The sequence below is a fragment of the Melanotaenia boesemani genome, chromosome 1, assembly GCF_017639745.1.
Source record: "Melanotaenia boesemani isolate fMelBoe1 chromosome 1, fMelBoe1.pri, whole genome shotgun sequence".
Classification (NCBI taxonomy): domain Eukaryota; kingdom Metazoa; phylum Chordata; class Actinopteri; order Atheriniformes; family Melanotaeniidae; genus Melanotaenia; species Melanotaenia boesemani.
The window spans coordinates 18,607,103-18,617,339 of record NC_055682.1 but is presented as its reverse complement, the minus strand read 5'-3'; the positions used below and the strand labels follow the sequence as shown (position 1 = coordinate 18,617,339).

The window sequence follows — 10,237 nt, the reverse complement described above, 5'->3', positions numbered from 1 at the left end:
AATTAACAGAAATTTTGGTATAGCAGTGGGGCGGTGACTCTATTCATCAAAATATATGTTGCGTTTATTGTAACTCAGATTATTGTAACTCAGACTCAGATGTTTTGTTCTTACAGCTGTACTGTCAGAGTTGTACTTGATCTATATATTTATTTTGTGTTCTGTGTTATTGACACACTTTCTGCAGGGCATGTACACAGGGGTGTTTACTGAGGAGGAGTTTCGTTCACTGGGCATTATGGCACCGTTTGTGGTGGATGAAGTTTTTATTCAGGTGGACCGCCGCTTCTTCACTGAAAATCTGGATTTCCTCAAGGGGCTCTGTTACAGCAGCAGCAAGATGGACATTGTGGCTGGTATCCTACAGGAGCCTGCAGTTTTTGGGTAAAGTCACAATCAACATAACACTCTAACTGTTATGGGCAAGAAAATGTGCTGTATTTTAAATTTACATTTTTTTTTTAACCAAGAATTTTCAGAGAAGGCTGTATTGTCATACTTGTGTCATTATAATCAGTCTGGAATATTTAGATTATGTACAGAAAATCTAAAACTAATAAACTAAGGCTGTCAAATACAATGTGTGTGTGATGGCTGTAATTAATTTATGTAATTGGGTTAATATTTTTAACGGAAGCGCCGCTTGACAAGCCCCAGGCATCAGTAATTTCTCTGCTATGATGGAGGGAATCAAGGTGTTTAGAAGCAAGATGGAAAAAGATGAATGGATTTGAGTAAGCTTACTTTTGCTAGTGCGTCCGAAAACAATACTTTTTGGTAGATATGTGCCAGTGTGAACCACGAACTGCTAGTTTCCTCTTTCTTAGCTGAAAGATGACATCACATATACACAGTCACATACATAGATTATATACTAAAGAACAAAACGAATTAAAGCAGATTATTCCACAGTGTCCCAACATCATTTATGTATCCAAATTACGTGCAAAAAAACAAACAAAAAAAAAAAAATTTGTACAAGTGTACAACTGCTGAGTAAACTAGAAGATGTTTAGAAAGTATGATAAGTTGTTCATATGTTTGCTCGCAGCCCAGTTAAGAACTGGAACCAGACAACACTCATGCAGGTGGGCCGGTTCCTTTTCTTCCTTCCTATCAACACACTGCAGGAGATTTCAATGGTGAGTTTACTGCTGCTTTGCTTTGCATTGTTTGTTTTGCCATTTACTTTTTAAATGCCAACTTCCCCAGAAATTTGATAGTTTGATAATCTTATAATGAAAATGTGAACATTGTTCTTGTGACAGATTCTTTCACTACATTGACAAATCCATAGTGGGGTTTTGTGATTGGAATTTGATCCTGGCCGAGTTAGACCAACAAAGGCAGTAAAAAAATCCCTAAGGTGTCAGTTCTCTCTGTGTCAGGATCAGGTGGTGAGGTTCCTGTTCTTTTGTGAGCCATGCGCATAACAGGTTTTTTATGTGTGTGCTTCCACAGGCACTGCTGACTGTGGGGCATGTAGAAAAGCTGTTCATGAAGCACCATCAGTGGGAACGTGGCGACATGGGGATCTTCTGTTCAGACAGTAAAGAGAAAAAGACACTATTTGAAAAGCAGCAATTTGTTCTGCAGTTTTTCCTGGGCTTCCTCAAAATGAATCCTGTATCATGTGAGCATCTCTTTGGTTTTTGTAGTGTCTGAGATAACTGCATTCATCTCAAAAAGCAATACGCCAATTTAATAAGCAACCATCAAATAATGGCTGTTTTGTGGGCATTAAATAAATGTTGATATTAGTGTCTTATGTTTGACCTTAATGTATTTAGCAAACAACATGGTAAACAGACTACTAACACATTTTTTAACAGTCCAAATAATTTAATATAAAGCATAACAAGTTGAAGTTGTGCAGAACTATTTCATGTACTTACTGATGTCTCATGTTATAGGCAACCAACAGATGTCCAGTGTCAAACTATTCCTTTTATGTTTTTTATGGCAATCATATCATCACTTCATAAATAAACTATATAGTTAACACAAAAAGATAAGGGAAGTACTTCTTAATTCACAGTTAAAGCTTTTTATTTCATATGCTATAAATAAAATTCTACATTGTATGTTATTTAGTCATATACTGCCTGCCATAGGCCAAATCTGGCTCTCCTCTCTATTGTGTAAATGCATCTGAATCTACTTATATGTCACAAATGTGCATAAATCCCTTCAAATAAGAGGTAAAATCCTGTATTTGTGTCTCAAACACAAACAGGTGGCAGTCATGTAGCATGCTGATTATCGTATACACAAATCTGAACAATAAATACAGCTTGTGACTTTTTATTAAGCATAAAAATTTCAATAAATACCATTTATGTTACTATGATAATTGCGTATTTGATGTAACATTTAAACTAATTTTATTTGTTTTTTATTATAATTAAACTGAAAAAAGTTGTGACAAGATTTGTGTGAATGTAAAACTTTGTTGTCCCCACCATTCAACATCAGTGAAACTCTGTCTCATGATTAAAGATAGCTTTGTGTTGTAGCATCTCCCGATCACTCATCAGTGTTTGCGTCTTCTCTCAGCAACTCCAGTGGTTCCCACCTGTGAGATTCTGCAGACAACTGCTCCTTCTGTCTGGACCTCCAACAGTTTGACCAGCATGCCTTCATCTGCCTTCTCCAACTGTCTGGAGCTGATGGGCGCAGACCCATTCCTTGCATCCTACCAACGCATTGAAGTGCTAAAGAGAGTCAAAAAGGTTAGACATATTTGTACCATAGTGAAGTCCATTAAACCATCTCTCACATGTGTTCAGGTTGAGGCCTCAGGTCAAGTTTTAATATCATATATCTGCTCTTTCTTTTGCTGGGTGACATTTAAATCATGTGGATGAATGAAGATATATGGCCCCGTTGCCTCATTTTCCCAGCCTGTGATCACTCAGCTGGGTGAAATAGCGACAGAGCTCTCACCAGAGGAGCTGAGTATCCTCCGACTGACAGAGCGGAGGAGCATCGGTGCTATGGGAGCTGTCAGTGCCTGGAACAGCCGACAGGTAGAGTGTCTGGCCACAGAAGTTGAACTGAACACATTTATTACTGCACGGGTTTGTTCAAAGCTACATTCAAACCAGAATGTGACATATTTTTCCCCATTTCTTCTCTAATATTAGAAGAAAAAAAATAAATTGCAAAAATAAAGCATAATAGAATAAAAAACAAGTCTTTAGATATGATTTAAAATACTATAAACAACAGATTATATTGCAATGCTGCTCTAAAGAACAAGTCAGCATCAAACTATCACTCTTGTCCTCCTAGCTGGGCGCCCTGTTTACCACTGTATTAAACTCCACCAAGCAGAGCCCGAGCCAGCTGGACTCCAGCATACTGGTCGCACTGGGATACATTGTATGCGGAGCTAAAACCACAGAAATTAGGTCCTTCAATAATGTAGAGTTTAGGTAAGCAAAGTGACCACAGACTCTATCAAAACAACCTATTTTCCAGCCCAGCGTAGTTACATTTACTTTCTTCTTGCTGTGCTGTGTCTCCCTCTAATGGCTGCAGTAAGGCAGTTCTCTGGCTGGGTCAGCTGAGGTTGTCCTGCTCAGAGGAGCAGCTGCTGGCTCTTGTTGGGCTGCTCACCCACAGCCTTGCTTTTGGACCGATGAGTTCGTGGGGGACTGATGTGTTCATTGAGATTGGAGTCCTGGCAGGTATTGTGTATTCATTATCCTCAGTCTGCTATTTTTACTGCTACCTTGTGGACTAATAATAATAATGCGACTGATTGTTCGACTGTCAGTACGACAGTTTGTTTTCTTGACATCCTCTAAATATAGTCTGTTGGTAGATCAAAGTATTTATGATTCAAGTGCTTATTGGTTTGCTTCAATCCAGAATATTCTGCTTGTTTCACAGCTGGTCTCCCAGATATAGTTATGTCAGCTTTGGTGAAAGAACAAATTGAGGGAATCACACCTATGGCGATCTCAATGATAACACCTGAAAAGTTTGCTGTAGGTAAACATTAAGTTAAAGCAACAACACATTCTAATTGTCTAATTTTGCTTATTTGTGCTATTGTATTTGCATTTGTTTTAGCAAGCCTTCATCATGTCTTAAATCTGCCTCTCTGTTCCTCTGTTTTCCTATCTGCTTTTTTCTTTTTCTCCAGGTGGCATTTGATCAGAGACAGATCAGCATGTTCTCCTATGAGCAGGCTGTTGCAGTAACTGGGGGACAGCTCTCTGCTCTGACAGATCTTCAAAAGCAAGCGTTAGCTATGGTGCTGACTCCATGGGAGGACAGACCTGTAGACTTCAGAGGTAAAAACAAACAAACAAAAACAAAAAAACAACAGAAACCTTTGAAATTGAAGTCTCTCATTACAGTAAAGGTTCTTTGTTCGTAGTTACCCACTGACTATAAACTATAAACTCCCTTAAAAGACTAAGCTGGGCTGTGTCGCTGTTCTATTCTGATCCAAACAAACCAGAATGTGTGAGAAAGTAATAATTTGGAAGTCAGCATAAAGTTAAAATAAAGTACTGGACGCTTGTTGTAAAGGGAAAGAAACCAGAAGTACACTGACAGTCATCACATTATGTACAATTAAATGAACATAAGGAAAATAAAGAAAAGGCCAGTTGCCTTTATATATATATATATATATATATATATATATATATATATATATATATATATATATACATACATACATATATGTAGCTCTTGCAGGTTTTTTCTTTATTGTTATTTTTGTGATGATATACAAAGAATGATATATTTTGCATTTGTACTGGTTTCACTGTGTTCCTGCAGGGAGGTCACTGGGGCTGGCGTTGGGCCACAGTCCTCTGTGTCTCACTTTGGGACTGCTGATGCTGCTGACTGTCATGTTCTGCCCCAACACATGACCCCAATCACCCCAGCTGGATCAGGATGTCTCCTCATTCACATTACCACAAAAAAAAAAAAGATGATTCATCTGTGCAAGACCATGACTCTCTGAAATAAGTAACACCTCTGGATTTTGTATCACTTGAGATTATAATCACTTTGACATCCACTGTTGACAGCCAATGAACTGAATGAAGCTGAATCAAACATAGAGGAGAAATATATAGATATAGAATAAATATATTTAAACAGTAGATATTTCTAGTAAACATTTATTTTCATTATATTTGCATATGTATTTATTTTTTTTATGAAACCCCATTCCTCCCTGCTGTTCCAGTTTATCCCTCTCAGAAGGGTAAAGCCATACATAGAAAATTAAACTAAATGTTAAAGTTTATTTATGATTATAATAAAGTCCTTAAAGCAAGCTGCAAACCTAGAGTGTTATATATTTTTGTGATATTGTAATTTTGTCAAAGTGGTGTATGCAAAATATTATAGGTTATCTCAGTGGAAACAATTGCTTGTAAAGACTGATTGTGTCGGCACTGACTAACTTCTGTTTATTGTTGCTGTGAGTTTTCTATTGTTGTGCACAATTTAAATTGTGATTAGTATGGACCAAAATAATTAAACAAATCTGTCTCTGACTGACTTTGTTTATTTTCTTAATGAATTTATTAGTTTGTTTATATATATATATATATATATATATATATATATATATATATATATATATACGCACACACACACACACACATACACAGACTTGGGTCAGATTACCGGGAAAATAGTTTTGTCACTGAACATTTTTATGATGAGTATTTCTCTGAATTATTTAGAATTAATTAATTTGCCAAAGTTGAAAACACTATTCCTGTAAATTCACAAAATTTCTCTTACTGCCTACTACATGTGTAATGTTTCTTTTATATGAGCTTTTGTTGTTGATGCTTTAATCAATAGGTCATCAAAGGAGGACCTCCTCTCAAGAAGAGCACTCTCACTTCTCATGTTCATCTACATTTTTTTAAAAGTTGAAGTTAATAACCATCCATTATGCATAGACCAATATCAAGGAGTAGCAAACACTAATTTTGAATCTAGTGTTAGTTCCATGTAATTTCTTCCATGTCTCTGTATCGTTCTGCTTGACGTAATCCAGGGAAACGGGGACGTTAGATAAACGTGGAGTGACGCCTAGAAGGTGGGCGCAGCTTCTGAACGTGACCAACGGGTTGCTGCACTGACTACACTGAAAGCCTGTCAAACACAACCAACACAGCCAACATGGCGGACTGGGGTGAGAAACTAAGTTAGGAAGGATAGACATCTACATCATCTGCTTGTCGCTGAGTTTGTTTAAAGATATCAACACTCCACTATTGTTGAACTGAATCATTAGATTTGGATTGCCCTAACCAATTTCATGTTGTTCTTTTTACAGACGCTGACAACTTCGAGCCGGATGAGCCGATTAAAAAGGCGGTAGCGCAGGACAAATGGGAAGGCGAGGACGAAGAAGAAGATGTTAAGGTAAATCGTCATGTGTTACACTTTAGATATATATAGTTGTTAGTTTGTCACGCTTGTCGCGTTATTTATAAGCTGTTAGGTCTTGAATGCCGTGCTAACGCTGGGTCGAAAGATCATAGGCACGACTGTGCTGCCACGGTTCTTCTCAGCCTGTCAATCCAAACCTGCGAGCCCGGGTTAGCTTTATGCTAGTTGATGGCTAACTCATGTGCCTCCACCAAACAGCCTGTCAGCTAACCTTTGGCTACAGTTCTTCGGTCGTTATTCGTTTAACGTTATATTGCCTGCTGACGGTCATGGATCAAAATGACCATATTGTTTGTTTATTTTTTCTTTCAGCGCGGAAGTTTATCTTTAGAAACGTAATTCTTGAATGATCGGATAGGATTTTTCTAGCCTAGCTGTAAGCTAACATCTTACCGGGCCAATTATCCAGCAAGCTCGCTCACTCTCAAATCTGCTTGCTGTTGAAAGTGAGCTTTAATGCTAAACCTCGGTTTTAGCGTCGTCAACTGCAGTGGTATCAGATCGCGTGACCAAGCTATATCGGTATTTTATTTTATTTTCATGTTTTTTTTTTATGTTTAATGATGATAAAGAGTTCTTTATTTTAGACTTAAATTCTCACAATTCGATTCATATTCGGCATGCGGCTGTGTTAGCTTGCTAACCAACTTTAGCTTCAATGAGATGAAACTATCTGGGTTGATGACTCAACTCAGCTAAGAACTAGGCCTAGAACTTTCCGATTTTACGACGGCTGTGTGACCGTAGGACACTGCTACTCAGTTGACGCTGTAATACAGGTGGCCCCCTCAGTGAACGTTGACACGGTTTCTGTCCAGAAACCTCAAATAGGTGGCCGGTGGAAAGTACTAGCGGAGGCCTCTTCCATTTAGTTTTCTGTCCCATATGGTGTGGGATGCCGGTAGCTTCGTATCGTGCGGTCTTGTTTGAAAGTAGAAATAAGTTGTATCAAGTTTCTTCTCAAAGTCTCTTTAAAACGTTTTCTTGTTAGGACGTATTTTTCTGACTGAGAAATCTAAAAACAAAGAAGCAGGGGTAGTTATTATTATTATTATTATTATTATTATTATCATCATCATCATCATCGTTGTTGTTATTGTTGTAAATTAAATGTAAGATTATCAAATCAAGCAACTGAGTTGGGACTGCCTGGTGGACTTGACACATTATGTCCCTGTGACAAATTGGGGAATAACACAATTGACAAATTGTTTTATTTTGTGTCCCAAGTGGTGGTAGTTATGATTGAATTTCTTGCAAGCATAAATGCAACTGTGTTCTTGTATAAGTTGTAAGGTGATGTTGGCCATTGTCAGTGTGTGGATGGTCTTAAGCTCACTAAGCATTAAATATTTAAAACATAGATGTAATTTAGAGTCTGAACATTTGATGTTGACCCGGGCAGGTCTGTAACTTTAGTGCACAAGTTATTTGAAGTCCTACGGAAACACCTATTTAATCAGTTAAATGTCAGAATATCTATCTAACTATTATGATCTTTTGCCCATTACCCCTCAGTAGAAACAACATATTTGATCATGATTAATAGAGGTCTTTCTGTTTGTTTTAAATTTCATTCTTACATTTAACTTTTAACAGAATGGCAACTGTTGCTCATTTATTTATTTAATGTGCAGGATAATTGGGATGATGAGGATGAAGAAGAGGAGAAAAAATCAGAGGGGAAAAAAACAGGTTTGTATTTTATTGCCACCTGGTTATAAAAACAGGCAGTATTCTACCTTAATTGTTGTCTTTCTGTTGTAGTTTAAATGTTAAAATATTATGTTATTTCCATATTCAGAGACAAAGGTGTCTGAAAAGAAAAAACTGAGTGAAAAGATCAAAGAGAAAGAAAACCGATTAAAGAAAAAACAACAGGAGCTTCAGGAGAAGGAGTTGGAAGATGAAGTGAGTGTGTGTTTGGCTTCATCTGTTTTTTTCATGAATACATCTATTTATTTACAATAATTAATTCTGGCATCTGATATTGCAGGAGGTACAGCTCACACCTGAGGAACAACTTGCAGAGAAGTTAAGAGTGAAGAAATTACAGGAGGATGCAGACTTGGAGCTTGCAAAAGATGCTTTTGGTAAGAAAGGATCAATTTTAACTCTAAGCGTAAGCAGTGTTTTGACAGTCTGTTTCTTTTTAGCCATATCAAACCTGTCTTGGCAATTCAGGAGTTTGTTTCCAGTATACTTGCTAGTACATAGTCCAATATTTTAATGAGCTAATGTAATTTGTTGCCAATCTTAAAAGCAAAAGCTGTGTTATTGGTAAACAGCAGGAAACTATATAAGATGACACTTTGTATCTTTGACTTTCTGCATCCTTAGAAAACATATTTTTTTGTTTTTCTAGGTGTCAGCAGCACTTCAAACAGTGTTGCTGGGATTGATGCCATGTGTCCATCTTCCAAAGAAGAATTCACAGAGTTTGAAAAATTGCTGAAAGAAAAGATAACTCAGTTTGAAAAATCTGTGCATTATTCAAGTTTCTTGGAATCATTGTTTCGAGAACTTTGTATTTCATGTGAGAAAAAACATTTTCCAAACTTTATGCATGATATTTCACTTAAAATGAGTGAGCATACTTTTGAATTGTAACCAAAGTAACTAATAACTGTATTCATCCTCTTACAGTGGAAGTAGAGGACTTGAAGAAAATCAGTAATTCCCTGTCAGTTCTACTTAGTGAAAAACAGAAACAAGAAAAAGTGAGTATATATGCGCATCTTGTCATAGATGAATGTGTAATTTTACATACAGTAGGGGGTGCTCTTAAACCTAATCCACTGCTAAAATGAGTTATTGTTTGGTAGTATTGGGGCTCAGTTTGACTGTTCAGATTAGTTAGATGCCAGTTATTCAGCTGGTTTGTTATGTATTTTACCCACAGAATGTCTGGATGTGTGATCACATTTGATTGAATTTGAAGTCATTTGTATTTCCCTTTACAGCAAAACAAAGGAAAGAAGAAGAAGAAAGGGGTCTTAGCTGGAGGTGGTTTAAAAGCAAAGCTGAAAGACGACCTCGACTATGCAGAGTTTGATGGTGGTTATGCCCAAGACTATGAGGACTTCATGTGACACTGGCTCTCTTTACTGCTCTCTCCCCCTCCCAGTCCTCAGAAGTACAACTGTACCTTCTCATGCTGTCCAGTGCCATCCTGGAAAATCTGAACTATGTGTTGCCCCCTTCATTTTGCTTCAGTGACCAGAGGGACTATACCAGGGAGCATCAAGCCTCCTCACACCTAATGTTATTGCATATGGAATTGCCTTTTCTGTCTAATTCAGCCTCGACTCTAACACACAATCACGTGGAATCTGCTGTGTGACCCAGCTTCAAAGGAGAAGACATTGTAACTGCTGTTGTCTGAATTTGCAGGGCTCCTTTTTTTATTAAATGTTGCTCCTGTCAAAAAGGCAGATACAGTATTGCAGTTATACGTGTAGTGACATAGAAACAAGATTCTATGCAAATTCTTAAACCAGAATGTCATGTATATATTAAAGGTCACACTTACCTGTAGATAGTTTTCTTACAGGAAGTGTATATAGTATGTCTAACTTTGGTTGCCAAATGCAGAACAATTATTCAGTACACTATTCATCTGTCTCTGGAAAAGTTGCATTGTGAGTAATTTGAGACAGCCGTAACATGTAAGTAATTTTACAGAGAGCACATGACATTCACTGTAAGATAAAAAGGGATAGAAGAGTTTAATAAAATGTGATTTTAAAACCTCAGCCATTCTCTTGATACATCTCTGGAATATCCTTGAAAA

General features: G+C 37.3%; 2 protein-coding genes across 3 annotated transcripts; both read left to right on the top strand.

The window, feature by feature from the left end:
• Positions 1 to 215: 215 nt before the first annotated feature.
• strc1 (stereocilin 1) lies at positions 216 to 5,535 on the top strand. 2 transcript variants are annotated; one of them, XM_041989517.1, is made up of 10 exons: positions 216 to 384; positions 1,052 to 1,142; positions 1,462 to 1,633; positions 2,557 to 2,732; positions 2,874 to 3,029; positions 3,295 to 3,437; positions 3,544 to 3,692; positions 3,898 to 3,995; positions 4,154 to 4,304; positions 4,801 to 5,535. In XM_041989517.1, the coding sequence occupies exons 1-10, from the start codon at positions 239 to 241 to the stop codon at positions 4,893 to 4,895; spliced, it is 1,377 nt and encodes a 458-aa protein (XP_041845451.1). In that variant the 5' UTR covers positions 216 to 238; the 3' UTR covers positions 4,896 to 5,535. The 2 variants fall into 2 exon arrangements, with proteins under 2 accessions (XP_041845451.1, XP_041845461.1); XM_041989527.1 differs by lacking the exon at positions 4,801 to 5,535 and having other exon boundaries at positions 3,898 to 3,999; positions 4,154 to 4,285.
• Positions 5,536 to 6,086: 551 nt separating this feature from the next.
• On the top strand, positions 6,087 to 10,199 carry eif3jb (eukaryotic translation initiation factor 3, subunit Jb). The gene is made up of 8 exons (XM_041987425.1): positions 6,087 to 6,184; positions 6,329 to 6,417; positions 8,082 to 8,139; positions 8,249 to 8,355; positions 8,441 to 8,537; positions 8,810 to 8,980; positions 9,091 to 9,164; positions 9,408 to 10,199. Exons 1-8 carry the CDS (start codon positions 6,172 to 6,174, stop codon positions 9,534 to 9,536), a joined length of 738 nt encoding a protein of 245 aa, XP_041843359.1. The 5' UTR covers positions 6,087 to 6,171; the 3' UTR covers positions 9,537 to 10,199.
• Positions 10,200 to 10,237: the final 38 nt, after the last annotated feature.

Excerpts from the sequence above, each read along its gene's own strand:
- strc1 (XM_041989517.1), top strand. The coding sequence starts at position 239 with ATGGCACCGTTTGTGGTGGATGAAGTTTTTATTCAGGTGGACCGCCGC. Across the intron at positions 385-1,051 it reads CAGGAGCCTGCAGTTTTTGG|CCCAGTTAAGAACTGGAACC; the intron begins GTAAAGTCACAA and ends GTTTGCTCGCAG. Across the intron at positions 1,634-2,556 it reads CAAAATGAATCCTGTATCAT|CAACTCCAGTGGTTCCCACC; the intron begins GTGAGCATCTCT and ends GTCTTCTCTCAG.
- eif3jb (XM_041987425.1), top strand. Across the intron at positions 8,538-8,809 it reads GCTTGCAAAAGATGCTTTTG|GTGTCAGCAGCACTTCAAAC; the intron begins GTAAGAAAGGAT and ends TTGTTTTTCTAG. Across the intron at positions 9,165-9,407 it reads AAAAACAGAAACAAGAAAAA|CAAAACAAAGGAAAGAAGAA; the intron begins GTGAGTATATAT and ends TTCCCTTTACAG.